Below are 20,613 nucleotides of genomic sequence, written 5' to 3' on the forward strand. Positions count from 1 at the left end.
CTTTTTGTGGCGTTGTGATGCGCACAGGTAAAAATGTATGTAAGCAATGAATTTCAGATTATTTGAAAGTATTTGGAATTTAACAGAAATAGCTTGAAAAAATTGTCATCTTTTAAAGGTTGTAGCATAAATGTTGCAGGACCCCCAAATGTAAAATTATGGTTATAAGTTTAACAACAAGTGTTTACATTTTCCACAAACGTGAAACCTAGTTGTTCTAAATGTAAAAAAATGACGCTGGTCACATATGCTGGTCACATATGTCATAAAAATCGTCACAAATGTAAAAACGTTGTTTGGTCATAAACATTAGGAAAAAAATCCTACAAATGCATAAACGAGTAAAAAGTTTTCGCAGGCACGAGATAAGATATTGATTGCACGGCATAATTTAACTTAAAAGATGTAAATCCATTTCCTAGACATACCACCGTACATTTCATATTATAAAACAGACAAACCATTTTTATCACGACTGTCATTTCAACATATCGACAAAAGCTAAAAGCATCGCAAACTGTTAAATGATGACAATATGTAGCATGTACCAGTGTTTCATCGAGGGATTTTTTTTGGTTCTGTCCACGTCTGTCTACCAATCTTGCAATCCGCACTTTAGACATGCGAACTAGATCATGCAATTACCTTAGAATACTGTTGCTGGTGACACGATATTTTTCATGAAGCTTGTTACGTGATTAGAAGCAACATAAAGATTTAGAACATATCGGAACATGCTGATTTCCCTGATCGACGGACGAGTCTATAAACTGAACCCTTCAAACGATACTCAATCCTTATCAGTAATATATACCCCTTACGATTTATTTCACATTATAGATAACGTTGCTTAAAATAGACAGCTGTTGCCTGGTTAAGTACATTTTGTATTGGATACGCGAGATTAATGTTCACTTGAAAACCGTTCTAAACGAAAGAAATCTAATGTTTAAAATAATAAAGCCAACAGTTCAATTTTAAAAGGGCTGAGACGATATTTAAATATTTTAACAAAGACAATAAGTTAAACGTTACTCATGGAAGGATTACCTATTGCCAATGAAGCAGTACAGAGTGACAGACGTGTCTAAAAAGAAGATTTACTTAATTCTTTTTGAAACATTCGAAACATTTGTAAAAAAATGTAAGTACAGTCAATCTTTATTTTAATTCCATAATGTAATTTCATCGTTGAATCTCTTCACAAAGATTATATTGCTCATAAAGTTGTTGATTGTTTCAAACGCCACACCGTCATATCATAGGCATTTGTTTAATTTTTAGTGGTTTATTGAAATATAATGCTGGATTATAGAATAAATTAACGTTTTCTCAATATCAAAATTATGAAGTCATCTTCATGCGTGTGATTTTCGATTAAGGCGTATTATTGCGCGGGAAACAATGGTATAATTTGTTAAAAGATATTTAAAGAAATAAAATAACATGTTTATTACTTATTCTAATGTCGAAATAGCATTTACTCGTGAACATCAGTTTTTATACTTCAGCTCTTGGCAACCACATTAGACCAAGTATAATGTTGAATTTGATGTTCACTCAGAAAGATATTTCTACCTTGATAATAAAGCAATCAAAAATCTTCTTTGTGTGTCACCATATGTTTTCATTAGTGCTGTTCAATAACGAGCTGATCATTGTGTAGATATTTTCATTTATTATTAGTACCAATAGGACATTATCTAACTGGGAAAAAAAATGAGCGTTCACACTTATAATTATGTTTCTTCAGATTACAGCTATCGTTTTCGGCTGATACGCTCATGAATACAAAAGCTATCAACAAAATGTTGTGTATATGTATGTGTGACCGTCTCGGCTAAACTAATCGAATTGCTTTTATGATTTAATATGAAAATTCAATATTGATTCTGAACGGCATTAGACTTCACATGAAAACAGATCAAATTGGATGTACGTTTATTGTCCCAATTATTTTCTGAAATATACCTACAGAAAGTAAAACCAAAGTGCAATAAAAATAACATACACAGTCAAGAAAATGTTAAGATTTATTACAATGTCATAATAATTACTTTCATCTTTTCAGCTTAGACTTTTTACATGTTTTAGTGGCAACTTTTTCATCAGTAACATGTAAACTGTAGTTTTAACAACACATCATAAATAACCAACGAAAGTTTTATCAAGTGAACATTTTTGAAAATGAAATAATGAAATTAAATATGGGAAAGTCTTAAATAATATTAATTCTTCTGAATCACGGTGGTTCTACCCATGTGTTTCCTTAAGTGTCATCATTTATTGGTAATACTGTTTGTTTAAAGCACGCTTTCTTTTTTATGTTTACTTACAGTGTCCTAACTCTTCTTAATGAAAAGCAATATCTATATACCGATAGATTTATTCTTTCCTTTAAACTTTATTTGTGACGGTATAATTATGAGATAATTAAATGGGCACTGACCTCCAGATCGTATGGCCAAAAGAAAAGAAATTTTTTAGCTATCAGAAAATTACTAATTTTTCCCTAAGTGAATGATTTTAGTTTCCGCATGAACATCTAGTTTTCAAGCAGTTTACGCAAATACAATTAAACAGCGGTAAATGTGTTTCTTAAAACCATATTTATAAACGTTGCGCGGTGCGTTTATGTGATAACGATTATTTAGTTCACGGTATCACTCTTTTGTACTGAAATATACACGGATTTTGCGTATTTTTTGATATATAATAAATCACCAATGAAATGAAAATAAAGAAAATGTATTATATATATATATATATATATATATATATATATATATATATATATATATATTGAAAATGGCCGTGATAGCAAATCATGCACCTGTCCACTTTCTGTATAAAACCTGTCACCAACATAAGCCTTTTCAATACAAATACACAAATGCCGCAAAATATAGATCTTACGAATTCATGCGAAAAATACTCAAAGTATCACTATTCAGATGTTTTCGTTTTTAAATATTAATGTTTCGATTTATGGAAGGTCGTATACGCTATTATGCTATAATGGAAGCCTATGGGAAAATGATTGGTGGTCTCTAACCTTAACGGAAGAAGTTAACATAAAATTTGTATATGCGCATGTCCAACCGGACGTTAAAGATTTACCGATACAATTACGAAACGGATGTGGTTGTATACTCATTCTGTTGGACAACTAATTAAACGTGTGTACGATTTGATTCAATAATGCCGACATAATAATGAATTCATTACCACAGAAACGCTGTTGCGTACCAGTGACGTCATGGACGTTACGTGTAAGTTACCGCGCTAAATTCGAAGCTTTCACAGTTTTAGAGCAACTTGTGTTTTTATGTTCATTCATTAATATGTAATGCTGAATGTTATGAAATGGTTGTTGATGGCTTTCTTTATTGGTTAAATAGGCGAGTTCAATGTTGGTTATCATCGCCATTTTCAAAACAATAATTATGCACTTTTATAATAATACCTATTTGTACAGTTTCGATGATGTTCTGGTATTTATATACTGGTAACTGTGCTAAGGCTGTCCATATTTTAGTAGAAACAAGATGTGTTTGGAAACACGCATGCAAAACCCCCACACCCCTCATCATGGTCTCCCGTAATGACTGTGATCTTTGTCCTTTGACGAATTCATCACAATATGGGTTATCTACTGACCTCACTTTAGGCAATGTTATCCTGTGAAGGTTAACGCCTGTAGACTAAAGCCTTTCCCAGATATCGATCGGACACCATTTTCGGTTTCAAGGTTACTGCAACCTTGACCTATCATCTACTGGCCCGAAAAAAAAGGGGGCCATCTAATAACCATACGTATTCATCCTATAAAGTTTGACACCTGTAGACTAAATCAGTTTTCAGTTATCGACCGGATACCGTTTTTAATCTAAAGGTCACTACAACCTTTAACATTGACCAACTGGTCCCAAACACAAAAAGGAAAATCTACTGGTCACCGGCAACCATTCTATGAAGTTTGACAACTTTAGGCCAAGGGTTCTTCAGTTACCAATCGGACATTTTTTCAATCTAAATGTTATTGTGACCGTGACCTTTGACCAACTGATCCCAAAAACAATAGGAACCATCTGATGAACTCAGGCAATCATCCTATGGAGTTTGAAGACTGTAAGCCAAAGCATTGTTCAGTTATCGACCTGAAAATGTTTTCAGTCTAAAGGTCACTGTGACCTTCATCTATGACCTACTGACCAAATAAAAAACAACAATAGGGGCCATTGCCTTCCCATAGTCAATCATCCTTCAAAATTTGACGCTTATAGACATAAGCATGTATTCTCCAGTTATCGATCGTAAGCTATTTTCAGTCCCGAGGCTACTGTGACCTTGATCTTTGACTTATTGCTCCTAACAACAGTAGAGTGTGCAACCATCCTGTAAAGTTTGTTGCCTGCAGACCTAAACGTTTTTCAGTTTTCAATCAGAAACGAACAGACGGAGGAAGGGAGATTACTTTTTATAGCAGGTGATATATTCATGTGTCAATGAGAAGAAGATGAGATATTTGAAAGCTTAGGCATTATGACAAAATGTTTAGAGTTATTTGAAAATAAGACAATACATTAAACAGCAATATAATTCAGTACTTTCCCATCAAGTTCTTTTTTCAGGGCCGGTTACCAAGGATTTTACACCTCATTTTGTAGTGTAATTTTCATACTTTTTACTCGAAAAAGTCGATCTGATATGTGAGTGTCCAAGAAATAATCAAGATAATCAGCATGATTTTTTTTACAAGTATTAATCTATTACATTGAGTGCAAAGGGTGGAACGTTCCTCCCTTCTGGAAAATTTGAGAATTCATGTCGATTCTGTTTTTTAATAAAAAGGGAGGAATATTCATCGCTTTTAACAATGCGTAATTTTACACAGTCTACCTATAATGCAAAGGGTGGAACGTTCCTCCCTTTCATCAAAATGTATTTTGTTTACATAAAAACTGTGAAAATAAGTTGACATGTTTTTACTAAAAAAAACAGTGTATTAATAGAATGGTGGAACGTTCCTCCCTTTCTTGAATATTCATGCCTACGTAATTATTTAGAGGGAGGAATATTCCTCCTTTTCAACAGCACAATTTTTCTTAAAGTGTATACCAGAAAAGGGTGGAACGTTCCTCCCTTCTGCAAAACTTAAGAATTCTTGTAATTTCTGTTAACATAATAAACACTAAAAGGGAGGAATATTCCCCCCTTATTCGTTTTGTAACAAATAAAGTCTATAGTTTACTAATAGGAAGGGTGGAACGTTCCTCCCTTTCTTGCCTACGTTATTTTCATACCACAACTGTTTTAAAAGGGCCTTTCAACAACACGTTTCCTTTACAAAAAAAGGTAGTCTTTTAAATGATTTTTTACAAATATTGTGTATAATCTATTACATTGAAGGCAAAGGGTGGAACGTTCCTCCCTTCTGAGAAATTTGAGAATATCCCCCCTCCCTTTCAACAATTCTTGCCTGCGTTATTTTCATTCCACAAGTACTATGATTTCACGCGTTGTCTTTACAATACAAGGTTTAGAGTCTTTTAATGAAAAGGGTGATTATAAGTTTGACATGTTTATACAAAATTGAAAGAAATGCGAATGTTTAATTATTTTACATTTGTTTTGGACGGGAGGAATATTCCTCCCTTTCAACGGTTTCTCACCTCTTCCCCCCCCCCCCACCCCCCACCCCCACCCAAACTTTTTTAAAGAGAAAGTATTTAGAACGTTCCTCCCTTCTACAAGACTCAAGACTCCATGTTAATTATGTTTGTTTGTTTGGGGTTTAACGCCGTTTTTCAACAGTATTTCAGTCATGTAACGGCGGGCAATTAACCTAACCAGTGTTCCTGGATTCTGTACCAGTACAAACCTGTTCTCCACAAGTAACTGCCAACTTCCTCACATGAATTTTCAGAGGTGGAGGACGAATGATTTCAGACACAGTCTTCTATCAAATCGACACGAAGAACATACGCCCCGCCCGGGGATCGAACGCGCGACCCCGCGATCCGTAGACCAACGCTCTCCCTACTGAGCTAAGCGGGCGGGCTTCCATGTTAATTATGTAAACTATACATAAAAATCGCTGAAAAGGGTGGGACCTTCCTCCCTTTCTCGATAAAATAAAATTGATGCAAACGTTATTTTTATTTCACAACTTTTTTGAGGGGAGGAATATTCCTCCCTTTCAACAATACACGTTTATTAAAGTATACTATATACAAACGAAAAGGGTGGAACGTTCCTCCCTTTCCCGAAAGTTCTTGCCTACGTTATTTTCATTCCACAATTATTTTGGAATAGTCCCCCTTTCAACAACTAGTATTTACAAATAAAAGTGTATAGTTTTGAAAAGTGTGGAACGTTCCTCCCTTTGTCGAAAATGTTTCTCCCTTTCAACAATACATGTTTATTAATATTATAGTATATACAAATGGAAACGGAGGAACGTTCCTCCCTTCTGCAAAACTCGAGAACCCGTGTAAGTTCTGTTTACATAAAAACCACTGAAAATGGCGGAATATTCCTCCCTTTGTCGAAAATTCATGAATACGTAATATTTATTTCACAACTTTTTTGATAGAGAGGATTATTTCTTCCTTTCAACAATACTAGTTTATTAAAATGTAGTTTATACGAATGAAAAGGGTGGAACGTTCCTCCCTTCTGCAATTCTCAAGAACCCATGTCAATTCTGTGTACATTAAATACACTAAATAGGGGAGGAATATTTATTAATCCAAACCGAAGCTGAAGTGTTAAGTTTGAATTATTCTAGGCAAGGCAAAGTTCCATATTTCCGATGACGTGAATGTATTCTTCGTGTCAGAGGACGATGAAGAGGCTGAGATAGAAAGTGAAATTCTGGAAAAGGTTCATGGCAACAAAAGTTTACTGATCATGAAATGTGATCGTTCCGAACAAAGTCATTGGAGGGAAAGTCAAGGTATCAATTTTATGAATTGTTCTTTTTTACATAATTATAATGCTCTATTAAAATATCCCATTTATCGACCGTGCAAAATCTTTACCTACAACCGTAGAATATTTATCAAACAGTTATCAACTCTTAAGCTATCATATATTATATCATAAGTAAATATTATCATTCTAAAATATACAAATACTTAAGTAGGTATATATTTCTCGAATTATTTACATTTATGTTACCTGGAAATAATTGATGATTTGTCAGAAGCGAAATGGATAAAGGTTAAATCTCTCTCAGTTCTGTGACGTCATTGTCTGTAGATACTTCTAATGCTTGTCTATTCGTCTGCCTTTACGTCCATCATGCTATGCGAAAGTTTGTAATTGTATATCTTAAATGATTTTAGAATGCTTTGGCAGAACTCTTTGTCATACTCGGTCAAGAAAACAAATGTAACGATGCGATAAATGTTAAAAGGCAATGTCTCCTCTCTTGTTTCAACAGTGACAATTGTTTCAAAAGAATACATGTATGTATTGTACCATAATTTTGATAGCCGGACTACGTATTTTTACCGGAACGATTTGCGGAAGGCAATTATCAGCCATGTTCGTTGTCGACGTCTTTTTGCATTTTTTAAACAACAGTGATAATGAAGAGAACGCATCTTTCAGACATGTCTTTTAAATGAATCTTTGAACCCATGATTCATTCGCAAATATTTCAACTAAGCAGCAAATTTAAATGGTCAATAGGTATCCTTTCAGTGATAGAAGGTCAAAACCATTTGACTCCCTGTGCTGATAGTTTCATCTTGGTTCAGAACCTCTCAACCTACCTACAATTACTTGGACTAGAAAAAAAATAAAATCGGAGAAGCTTTTGAATCGCAAGTGACCCAAACAATTCTAATTACTCGGTAAACTTCTCAGTTTAATGCAAAAAAAAAAACAAAAAAAAACAAGATGAAATCAGCTGAACATTTGCAGGTTGGAAGAACTTCAGTAACTGCTGAAATCTTATTTCTTTTTATTTGGGTGAGGTAACAGGTACATACTAGTTATATATATGCGATGGAATAGCGATTTTCAATTTAATTTGCACACTGTTGTTGTTTTCATAGTTATTATTTTCATGAAATGTAAGATTTTTCAGCTTAGTTAAGCGAAGTACGCAAGGGGAAAGAAGTTTACTTTCGATCTCTCTTGCGATGGTAAATCACTAAAGACTTTAAAATTATGATAAATCATTTTAGTGTTTGGTAACGAAACTATTAAATATCTTCTATTTAGCACGTGTCTTCTAATATTCCATGTCATATATGGCTAAGTAATAGATGGTGTATCTTTTCAGCGCGCTCATGTTATTGTCCCGGTTATGGTAGAGTATAGATCAAAATCAATGTCATACAGCTTACGCCAAAAACAAAAACAACAAAAAAAAACTTTTAATGGAAGTGTCCACATCGCCTCCCAGTCAAAGATAAAAAATCTGTTGAAACATAATGCTAAAAGCATTACATGTTCTGGAAGCAGATTTATGATACAATTCGATAAAAGCAAGAGTTGTCACAACAACATGCTGCTAATTACAAAAAAAAAGTAGTCCTGTAAGTGCCAGCATACAGATAAACCTTTACTCCACGCGGGCTTACCTAAGGTAATATGATTTTCCTAAAATACTTTCTGAATGTGAACAACTCACTATTTATTCATGTCTTAGATAGATTAAGAAGAATATTTGAAAATCAATAAAATTGAATAAAATTAAATTTGGTGTTTTAATATTTTATAGATGAAAAGGCTGTTTTTGGAGCCAGGCGTAAAGATCGGTATCAAGGTAGAATTTTGCAAATATTGCATTCTATTTTACTTAATATGAAAAATACACAATACAAACTTTTACAATGAAACTTTCAAATCATTGACATTAATCTAACCACGACTGTAAAGTTTACAAAAGTATTATTCAAATCTTTATAGATTCGATTTGAAAATGGTGTCATCTTTTCAGGTAAAGAAGAATCCTCCAGCGAAGAAGATCAACAAAAATCAGGTCCTTAGAAATTATGTTGATATTGATTTGCTTTGAAATACTTTGTGTACGATCATACAGTAATCACTGTTTTCGCTTTATGGGCCAGTTCTTCAATGGTTATTATTATAACATAGCTGTAGTAACATTCTACATTTCAATGTACATAGAATAGCGATTTCTGTATTTGTTTTTAAATGTATTATTCGTTTTTGCATGTATAGTGAACCGGACTTTGTTTCTAAAAGAAAACAAATTTTAGGTAAATTCGTTTGGGCGTTTTACTTGCTGAATAGAGCAGTTCTTTTCTTCAAGATAGCATTTCCTGTTCTGAAGCATTTTTTTCGGCGAATGCCGTTTAAGAACGAATTCGTGACCAGCTCGAACCCATTCCACGCAAATCAGATATCTTGAAAATGCATAATGGAAAATCTATCAAAATGAAAGATTTATGCAACACTCTGTCTGATAGGACGGGAGTGCTATTTTTCACTCTGCCGATTGTGCAGCGCCGAGTGAAATGTCAGACAAAGCGTTTATCCTTAATGGCGCTGTTTACAGTTATAAAGCTACGTTTCGCTCAGTATATTTAGCAAAAACTTTGGTATTACATTAATTTTATTTGTGTATCTAAAAATGATAAGTAAGTTTAATAAATGTAACAAAAAAAAACCTGTTGAAGTACAAAAAGATATCAATTTACATGGAGAGCTGCATACGGTCTGCGAATCACATGGATGATTAGCCATTCGATTAAAGTCTTCAAGGTAGAGAAGTGTCTTCAAGACCACTGCTTTAATTATCTGTCGTAGAAAATTAAAAGAGAACCATTGCAGTTGTTGAAGTGTCGTATTTAGTTTTTCTATTTGCAAACCGAATGTTAGATACATGACAGAACAACACAAATGATATGAAAACCTCACGAACTTCCTGTCTTATTAAATTTTCCGACATTTTTACAGACATTTCTTGTTTAGAATGAAAAAACTGTTTAAGCCCATTTAACATGCCTTAATATTATTTGGTGCCAAATAAAATTATTCTGTTATACTATATAACTAAATATTTAATATCACTACCGCTGTAATGGTCAACGCACTTTTGCATGTTTTGTAGCACCAAGAACAAGAAATATAGAGGAGCATGAAACGAAGGAATGGAGAGAAGCGGAAGAAGGTACAAAAGGCGTGACGAGAAAATGATTTTCATAAATTTTATTTTTTTTTTGTTTTGTTTCATATTATCTTTTTATTAACTTAACTTTTCTCTTTAGAGGGGTGTGTTTAGATTACAATGATTGTCTGTACTTTGCTAGTAGATTAATTAGTTGTATATATATATATATATATATATATATATATATATATATATATATATATATATATATATATATGTTTTTCGGCTATTCCACACGTATTTCAGCCTGTGCTCATGTCAGGCTTAATTATAATTATAAATTTTAATTAAGATTAATTATCGTATAAACTGTCAGCATTAATATCAGTGCAAGTCAGTCCTGTAGGAAATACTACTATTATTATTGCTTATAACATTTATAAATTTGTTGGAAGAATAGAACATTGATTTCAAGATTATTTTTTCAATAATTATAACTTCTGCTTTTAATTTACAGGTACTGCAATAAAGGCTCATATAAGAAAGTTCGGTTTGAAAGATATTGGAAACGTCCTAAAAAAGAATTTAGAAAAATGGAAAGAAATACCATTGCATATAGCTGTAACCGGAGCGTCGGGCAAAGGTAAATCTAGCTTTATCAATGCAATGAGACGAGTATCCGCCGGAGACCATGGAGCTGCAAAAGTTGATGTCACAGACTGCACAACGACGCCAACTCCATACCGCCACCCGGACATACATAACTTTGTTCTTTGGGATGTTCCAGGAGTTGGAACAATAAACTTTCCCAAGGAAAGTTATCTAAATGAGATCAATGCGGATAAATACGACTTTTTCATCGTCATTTTCAGAGAGAGATTTACAGAGACAGAATCCTGGTTGCTGCATGAAATCAGGAAACGCAATAAACGGTGCTATTTAGTGAGGACAAAAATTGATATAGATATGGAAAACCGTAAACATTCAGGTAAGCCAAATCATTCTTTCCTCGATTTAAAGAAGGACATGCGTGACGAAATTGTGAAGTCGTTTAAAGGACGTTCAAGTTTAAGTTTTCCTTTCTTCGTGATATCAAACCACAACATACTTAAATACGACTTTCAACTACTAGAATTCTAGCTTCTGAAGGATGTTCCTGTTGAAAAGAAAACAGCCATGGTTTTGGGGGTCGCCGGAATATCAAAGAAAGCCGTACAAGAAAAAGTTATGGCCTTGAAATCTAGATCATGGAAAATAGCTTTAATGTCCGGAGCCGGTGCAGCTATTCCAATTCCATTCGTTTCCTCCGGTATCGACGCTTCAATAATTCTTGGAGAGGTTCTTTTTTACAGAAGTCAGTTTGCTCTTGATGACTCTTCACTGAGTAAACTTGCGGATATTGCAAATATCACTTTGGAAGAATTGAAGTCTATTCTTGATCTGCAGACGCCTGGGGAGTATTTCACTTCAGCCGGTATAAAGCAATTCCTAGGAACATATGCCGCTGCCGGAGCAGCCGAAAAACTGGTTCAATATTCTTTACCAATAGTTGGTACGGTGATTGGTTGCGGTGCTTCATATGGTGCAACATATCACGTTCTGAACAACATCTTAAATGAGATGACGAAAGATGCTTTTAAAGTCCTGCAGTTTATTGCCGAAAAAATAAATAATGCAGCTGCCTAGCCTTCTTATATGTTACGGTTACTGGTCTCTAGACATCTGAATATTAGGGAACAGATAATCTTGCGTGCAAAGGAAACTTAAAACTTGTGTTTGAAAATTTATGTTATATATTTTTCAAATGGAACATAGTTTTCCTTTTTCCTTTTGAAAAAGTCCACTTATTTACAATAAATGTAAATACAGATTAACTGCTTTAGACTGGTGTTCAATGAAAAAATTATTTTGTAGAAAAGTGACAGCTGTGAAGGCATGAAATTATAATTATGTGCTAAGCCACCTTGTTCGTATATACAGTTTTACATTCCCTTATTTCCATGTGGACTGTTGTATGGGTGACCGCGTTCTGTAATTGTGGCTTTTCCTGATGGACATTTGTTCTTGTTTTTCATGACAGTCCGGACAATTACAGACATTACCTACGTTTGCCTAACAAATTATTACAGACATACGAGATAGCTTGCATAAACAGTTTTACGAAATGGGATAGTTACTAAAAACATAACATTTAAGACAAACAAATTGTTAAACATTAGTAGATTTGAAATGAAAATTTATACCAACGAAGACACTTTACGTGGAATTATCATTTAAATTCCAATAACACTTGTCACTTTTAGTGCAAATTTAAAGAGTTATATCCCGTGTAGGTATGTGCAAATTCCATTTAAGGAGTTTCGATTTATATTACCAAACTCTCATTACCATTGCATTGTACTGACACCTGTCTCGGTAGCCTGGTTGTAGGTCGTCTGCTTCGAGTGTGGGAGGTCGTGGGTTCGCTTCCTGCAGGCGCCAGATCAAAGACTTAAAAAATGGTACTAGTAAATTTCTTTGCTTGGCGCTCAACATTAAGAGGATAGTGCTATGACTGGTCAGCCTAATGTCAGTACAATGTGAGTGGATGGGGTACCATGTCACATGTCTATTGCGTGATGTTCCACTGAGGCAGCAATATAAAGTTGGGCATTGCGCTTATTTTTACAAGTAGACAACTTCGTTTATATGTCTGAAAAATTATTGAAAAGACGCTTAAACAGAACACACGCACAAACACACACGTACGCACGCAACAATTTATTGACAATTTAATACACATAACGTACGCACGCTTGATTGTACGCACGCACGCAAGACTGTATTTACAATTCAATAAACTTATTTTATTATAGTATTCTGTACAATAAACTCACAAAATAAAGATTGACATTTCAGAAGCGCGAGGTTATGCTCCTAGAAAATGTTCAACTAAAATGGTCAAGGCTATATACCAAAACGTCAAATCATATATCCTAGATTGTCACAATATGTCATATTTTGATTTTTTTCGATATTTCACTTGGTGTTAAACAAGGAGAACCACTTTCTCCTCTCTTATTTATACTATTTGTTATAGATATAAGGGAGACAATTGATCTAAATAACATGTCTGAAAATGATGTAAGTTTGCTCCCCATATATATGTTACTGTTTGCTGACGATATTGTTTTGTTCACCACAGACAAACAGAGTTTGCAACTTCAACTTAATGCAATTGCGCAATATTCGTATATAAGTGGGGTCTGAAAATGAATGTCAATAAAACTAAAACATGCGTTTTTGAACAAAGAAAAAGTAGGTTAGATTTTGTTTGGACTATCAATACTGAACAAGTAGATGTTGTTGATAGTTTTTGTTATTTCAGTGTCAAGTTCTTTTATAGAGGTAATATGGCATATTCTTTAAAAAGTTTATATGAACAAGCTCTCAAAGCCTACAATCACTTGTTATCAAATTTTATTTGATAAAGTAAGTCTGAGCATTAAAACGAAATTACAACTATTTGACGCCCTGGTGGTACCCATAATTCTTTATGGCTGTGAAGTCTGGGGTATATACAACTTTCAGGACGTGGATAAGTCACATAACCAATTTTGTAAGAATATTTTAGGTGTTCGTCAGCAAACTTCAAATGCTGCTGTTCTTAGGGAACTTAGTAGGTTTCCGCTTTCCCTTATTTGTAAAGAGAGGTCTTTAAAATATTGGTTGAATATTGTGAAAAATCAGAACTCACTGATGTATAATAGACAAGTTGTTTTTGGTTATGGCGCTAATAATAAAAACTGGTGCAATAATGTGAAAACTTGTCTTGATATGTTAGGATATAGTGATATTATACTGAACTATGATGCAAATATTAAATACTTTCCTTTGTTAAGTCAACGTTTACGAGATCAATATGTTTAGAATTGGAACGATATTTTAAGTAACCAGCCAAAAATGCAATACTAAGTAAAGTTTAAAAACAGATTTCAAATTTGAAAAATATCTCGATGTTTTATAAAATGAAAAAGTAAGAATAGAATATTCTAGATCTAGGCTTAGTTCACATAGTGTTGAAATAGAAAGTGGTAGATTCCACGGAATTGTCAGAGATAACAGGATATGTAAAATATGTACCAGAAATCAAGCTGAAAGTGAATACCATTTTTTACTTTTTTGTCCGTCTTTTGCACATTTACAAAAATTAATCAAAAATAGTTCTTGGGCATCTGTTACCAAATTTATAAATGTTATGTCTAGTTCAAATGTTAGAACCATTAGAAATCTTGCAAAATATGTGTCTAGTGCAATGAAAGTGAGGGTGGAAAAACTTACAGTTATTGCTGCTTCTTAGAAATGTGTTATATCTATAATGTGTATTGTAATTGTTTGTTGATTGTATGTATATATGTTCAACCTCTTGGCCATATTTATTTATTAAATGTGTTTGTAAATGGCCAAAGACATTGTATAAATGCCGGTACGCCAATAAACTGAACTATAAACTATAAACTGAACAATAAACTATAAACTGTTAAACAAGTGCAGATTTTATGCTTAAACTGTTTTCATAAAGTATTTAATTAAGAAATAATTTATAGCAAAAGAGTGCTTTAACACTGTTTATGCACGATGGGTGGTTATACGTCGAGCTCAGCCCGAGTGAAAATATATTGTACGACGTATGACCGCCCGAGTGTATAAATAGTGTTAAAACACGATTTTGCTATAAATTATTTCAATTCTAATATGCCATCTATCTAAAACAATAGATAAAATACGCGCGTTTTAACAGATATAAGAATGTTTAATATGTTAATGTTTGAATACATTTCAAAATGGCGTGATATTTCGCGCTTATTAAGTAATAATTTCACTGTAGTATTTATATATAAACTGGATTCGGATATCTTCTTTTTAGTTTCAAAAATATGTAATTGTACTGATATAATATGCTTATGCATTTATATTCAAATTGACTGTGAGTGAGTCAATATAAGTGGCAGAAGTGGTAGGTCAACTTTGTTTGTTAGTTACTATGGAAATAAAACAAATATTAATGGAGATTCTAACGAATTATTGTAACACCGAAATAGCTCTTACTGTATAATTTTTCTATTGCTTTACGTCTTATGATCAAACGTATAATAACAATACTTATTTTGCAAAATTGACATAATTGTATGAAACATGCTTTATCTAGATTGTTCTCAATTCCTTCTACGCATAAAAACATTTTAGGAAAAGTTAGCGTTTTCTATTGTGTTCTACAGTATATAGTTTAAGATAACACTTCAAAGGTATATAAGATTAAATATCATTTATATAGAATTATTCAGTTTGACATGTTGTAAATTGCCTATATGTAAAATATTGTAGCAAGGAAAAGGAAACGTTTTAGTTACGTTTATTTTGACTTAAAGAATGGTAAAATCTGGCATACAAATGATACAGAACTATTTAACACAAATTTTCCATGTCGCTGATTTAACTTCAGTTTAGAGGTACAAATTTAGATTATTATTTTACTTTCAGAGAATTGATATTTTCCCCAGCTACGGAAAAGGAAATTATTACTCTGTGTTATCTAATACTTAAGAAATTGCAGTACATTATCTTACTATTAGAGCATTTTATATATATAATAGCTTTGTGGTAATAACATCACAAACACCTAATAGATGGTTGTCTCCGTGATCAGTCATACTCTTAAATTTCAAACATTCATATATTTGATAATAATATATAATCTAGTTGTTCGAGTTTTAAAAAAAAAATATAATGTACTATGAGTTGTTGGACGATTCATCTATAAAACCAGCTCATAATAAATCAACTCTATAAGAAGATCCTTTTGAATGGAGCAATACATAGCAAACTAGGTTTGATTTTGAAGTTCACCCCCTTTTATAGGTACTCTTATATCCTTATAAAATGACAATATATTCAGTTCTTCGTGTACATTAAAGGAGAGAAAAAACGTTTATTTACATGTATGCTTCTGATAATCAAGACTTTATAATTTTAACGAAAACTACAGTTTATTAAGCGAAATAATGTAAAGAATTGTAAATTTTAAATACTGGAATGCCACTTTAGCTCATACTTCTATGCTTATGTTTCAATGCAGACATAACTTTTTAAATGCCGACGCTTTTTCTATAATAGTTGGTATAAATCATTAATACAGATAGGCAGAATAAAGTAAATATTGTCTGGATATTATTCTATTCTATTTTTAAAAGGTTTGATAATAAAATATATTATAAAGACATTGAAATTCGGAAGAATGTACGTATCATTCGTAACAAACTATCAATACACACCGAATGACCTGCCGATCAATAGTAAAAACTATTGCCCGAGATCCGAACGAAGGTCAACAGTCTTTACAACTGACCGATGAGCTTTCAAGGTTTTACTTAAGGTTTTGAACATAAAACTAGACATCAAACATAAACTATGTCACAGGTATTTTTAGAGGGAGTCATTCAGTTATAAACTCTACTTTTATGCTTAACATCAACAATTGAAGGTTTCAAGTGTTGTAAAGGTGCCGTAAAATGTCGACCAGTACTTGGAACCAGTAACTTATTATGAAACCTGATTTCACTAAGGGCGGATAGATTGTTTAAATCAAATCTATGTTAGATAGACGTCAAATGTAAAAGACAGAGGCTTTAGCTAGATAACAAATTTAGCTAAACGGCCAAGCTCGAAGAAATTTTTTTGCACTTTACTGACTTTACTGAGTGCTTAATGGTTCATATATGTTAGATTTTCACTGAATGTACTTTTAAAACCTTTTTTTCTATCCTGATTGGCAAACCAAGAAACAGTTGTTTAAACATAAGTAAATTTTTTATAAACTTACTTTGCGTAAAGAATAATACGAAAATAAGAACGATTGTATTATATCTGTCAAAGATTTACATTGACAAATAGATATTTTGCCGTAATGCGTCAGAAACTCAAGTTCGATAAATTATTATTATCACCCTTTACCTATCTTCCCTTTTGGTTCAGAACGTTGAAAGATCCCAATATCTATAAACTGCAAACATAAAATTAAAAATTTATATACTAAAATCAAAAGATAAAGACCACTTTTTGGATATTTTCATATTTAAGGGGAATAACTGGACAATTTCATAATACATAATTTAAAGCATGTCCTTTTCTACATGAAAATGGACTTTTGATATCAGATAAAGCGGAGCTATCAAAGATAACGTTCTGTAAAAGGAGAATAATTATGTCGTTTTTAGTCCTATAAGATAGAGTCGAGGACAAAGTCACAAATGAAGCAAAACTGTTAAATTTATCCTTCATATTTCGTGTCCGAGGCATAAATCTAAGGTATTGACATTAAGTTCGGCACACAGGAAGTTTGCGATGAGACAATACCCAGAACACATCGATTTAGTCGATAGGTCAAAGGTCCAGGTCACAAACTGAGTTCAGATAACAATTCTGTCCTTAGTATTTCGTGTTCCTAGTACACCTTCAAAACTATTCAAGACCCTCACTTAAACTTGGAACATTCGTGTAACTGATCGGATGATTTGAGCAGTGGAACATTCAACATTACGCCCCCTTTACAAACAAATTAACCCCCTCGCAAAAAAAAAAAACAAAAACAAAAACACAGCACCTTATTTCTTGTGCCTTAGTAATCCGTCACCGCCACCGCACAAAACACCCCAACCCTCACCCTTCGCCACATTATCACCCCCACCACCCTCTCTCTCACACACACACACACACCATCACCACTACCACCACCACCATCGGCCGCACACAATCATATTTGATACTTGATAAGACATTGCTTTTTTTGTGAAGTCTTACTGTGAATATCGGATGAGTGCTATGTTTAGTGAGCGTTTCAGAATACATTCGTCATGATTACTTGCTTGTTTTTTGTTTTTTTTTAGCAATATTTTAGCTATATAACTGCGGATAGTGAACCTAACAAGTGTTCCTTGATTTTGCAGCAATATACGTTTAGCTGTTCTAAGTAACTGTGAACCTCTCAGAATGAATAAGAGGTGACTGACAAATTATTTTAGATACAATGTTTGCTATCAAATCGTCGTGGATAACATACACGCCTCCAACGCCGAACTGGAAAAACACAGATTTTCAAAGCTGGTGTTTGTCGCCATGGGCGATCGCTAAATGTTTCATCAATGCGCCTGGATATTCAGACATAACAAAGGCCTCAGAGATTGATGCCCCAGGATTGTTACATTTATTTATAAACAAAAAAAAAAATCTTTATTCCTGCCTATCCTGTGAAATAACAGGAAAAGATATCTTCAACAAGATAATAGTTTTGACATGTGTTTTATTTTCTACAGCGATGAAGCTAAATGTATCGTATATTTCCGGTAAATTTTATTTGATAACTTCAAACGAATATCAAACCGGCATGGGATCAGTTGAGGACGAAAAATGATGACTTATACATAACCAAATAGAAGAATCGAAAATGGAAACTCATTCAAATTAAACATGAAACAGGTGCTGCGATTTTGGTACGTGGCATTCCCTGTTTGATATTTGTCTTTGTTTAAATGATACAGAAAAAGAAGAACATAACCACTAAAAACAAAAAAAGAAAAGAAATAAAACACGATATGACTAGAAAAGAAATTGATTTCATTTATTTTTAAACAAATCCGTGTTAATTTTATGGCGTTCCAGAAATTCCTAAAAAATGTATGATATTAAATTATATTCAGATTACAGATTGAATCGTACATTTTTTGGAGGTTCATTGTTTGTGATAAACTAAGGAACTTGTTATTTCAAAACATTCTAGTTATGAAAAGGGTGATATATAATCAACAATATTTGTAACTCCAAACATGATTATTCATTTGAGCCGCGCCATGAGAAAACCAAAATAGTGGCTTTGCGACCAGCATGGATCAAGACAAGCCTGCGGATCCGCGCAGTCTGGTCTGGATTCATGCTGTTCGCTCACTGATTCTCTGATTGCAATAGGCTTTGAAAGCGAACAGTATGAATCCTGACCAGACTGCGCGGATGCGCAGGCTGGTCTGGATCAATGCTGGTCACAAAGCCACTGTGTTGGTTTTCTCATGGTGCGGCTCATTTTTATTTCTGCAAATTTTGACAGGTTTCAAATGAATACTGGACACATGGCTAGCATTTATTCTATTTTAATAAAACATAACAACGATAGAATTCGGAAGTAAACAACTTTAGCCGTAATAGTTACAGTAAGGTAATCCTTAAATCAAAAACATCAAAATCAGTAAAACACAACTTTGAGCCTATGAACTGAATTTTCTGCTCTACTTAGTTCACATAGAACATCCGTTAATCAGTATATGAGCATATTATTTCCTTTTAAGTGTGTAAAGTTGGCCGAAAAAAAATTAGCTTAGTCCCGCAGATTACACTAGCTGCCGCATAGTGACAAACACGAGGTTGCACTAAATTTTGTGAGACTGCCATCGTTCATTCAATGTACACCCAGTTAGTGTTATTATATTTGAATTTATTTAACTGCTCATTAAATAGTAAGTCTATTTTTTATTGAAATGTGTCTAGTACGTTGTGCAGAATTAGCAGCAAAAATGTATGACTTCGAAAGTTACATAATAAAGAAGTTAATTAAAATTTGCCAACCTCTGTCAGACAATTTTTCGGCGACGCCGTCTAAATTCGTTTTCGTTACCTATGCCACGTGACTTCAGTTTGCAAATCAAACTACTTGATAACGCATTATAGATACTTTATCAAAATGGAAGATTTATGCAACACTCTGCCTGATTGGACGAGAGTGTCAATTTCTTTCACTCTGTTGATTGTGCTACGCTGAGTGAAATGTAGACAAAGCGTTTATCCTAAACGACGCTGTTCACAGTTTTAAAGCTAACTTTGGCTCAGTATATTTAGCAAGAATATTGATATATCTCAAAATGATAAGTAAGTTTAATAAATATGATAAAAACCTGTTCAAATACCAACATATATCAAATTAAAGAAAGAGCTGAATACGGTCTGCGTATCACATGAATAAGGGTGTGATAAGAGTCTTTTATGTAGAGAAGTGCTTTTAAAAGATTTTCCTTGTTACAATTGTCGTCTGTATATGAAAAGGTTTCTTGCTTTTGTGACTTATTCAGATTGCATATTAAAATGAGTACTTGTTTGCTATGATATATTTGTTATAAATTATTTAACTGATTTATTATATATGAATATTTTTCTTTAGTATGGTATGCAAATATTGAACTCAGTTAAAATCTGTTTTATTATATATATGCTATATAATGACTGAATCTCATTACACTGAAATGGAGGTATGCTGCATACAGTTTATCTATTTAATATGACTACGGTCAAACTTTGCTTATGAAACAGAAATATTGAAATAATTACAATTGTATGTTTTGCTTGACCTTCACTTTTTTATAGGTGTGACGTCATTGTCCAAAGATTCATGAATAGCGAATATGCATTTGTTAAAGCGGGATCAGTTGGCCTATTTTAGA

The 20,613-nt window shown here is 33.2% G+C and overlaps 2 protein-coding genes across 2 annotated transcripts; both read left to right on the forward strand.

Annotated features, from left to right (window-relative positions):
* Window positions 1-903: 903 nt before the first annotated feature.
* On the forward strand, window positions 904-19,093 carry LOC123563778 (T-cell-specific guanine nucleotide triphosphate-binding protein 2-like). Its single transcript, XM_045356792.2, has 6 exons — window positions 904-1,144; window positions 6,794-6,961; window positions 8,741-8,785; window positions 8,960-9,001; window positions 10,097-10,156; window positions 10,614-19,093. The coding sequence occupies exons 1-6, from the start codon at window positions 1,060-1,062 to the stop codon at window positions 11,234-11,236; spliced, it is 1,023 nt and encodes a 340-aa protein (XP_045212727.2). The 5' UTR covers window positions 904-1,059; the 3' UTR covers window positions 11,237-19,093.
* On the forward strand, window positions 11,273-11,782 carry LOC123562130 (interferon-inducible GTPase 5-like). The gene has a single exon (XM_045354780.1). It carries the CDS (start codon window positions 11,273-11,275, stop codon window positions 11,780-11,782), a length of 510 nt encoding a protein of 169 aa, XP_045210715.1.
* Window positions 19,094-20,613: the final 1,520 nt, after the last annotated feature.

Source organism: Mercenaria mercenaria, chromosome 2, assembly GCF_021730395.1.
Source record: "Mercenaria mercenaria strain notata chromosome 2, MADL_Memer_1, whole genome shotgun sequence".
Taxonomy (NCBI): Eukaryota; Metazoa; Mollusca; class Bivalvia; order Venerida; family Veneridae; genus Mercenaria; species Mercenaria mercenaria.

What these genes read in the sequence shown, in the direction of transcription:
- LOC123563778 (XM_045356792.2), top strand. Translation starts at nt 1,060, where the DNA reads ATGAAGCAGTACAGAGTGACAGACGTGTCTAAAAAGAAGATTTACTTA. An exon ending in CGAAACATTTGTAAAAAAAT is followed by an intron (nt 1,145 to 6,793) that starts GTAAGTACAGTC and finishes GAATTATTCTAG; the next exon opens with GCAAGGCAAAGTTCCATATT. An exon ending in TCATTGGAGGGAAAGTCAAG is followed by an intron (nt 6,962 to 8,740) that starts GTATCAATTTTA and finishes AATATTTTATAG; the next exon opens with ATGAAAAGGCTGTTTTTGGA.
- LOC123562130 (XM_045354780.1), top strand. Translation starts at nt 11,273, where the DNA reads ATGGTTTTGGGGGTCGCCGGAATATCAAAGAAAGCCGTACAAGAAAAA.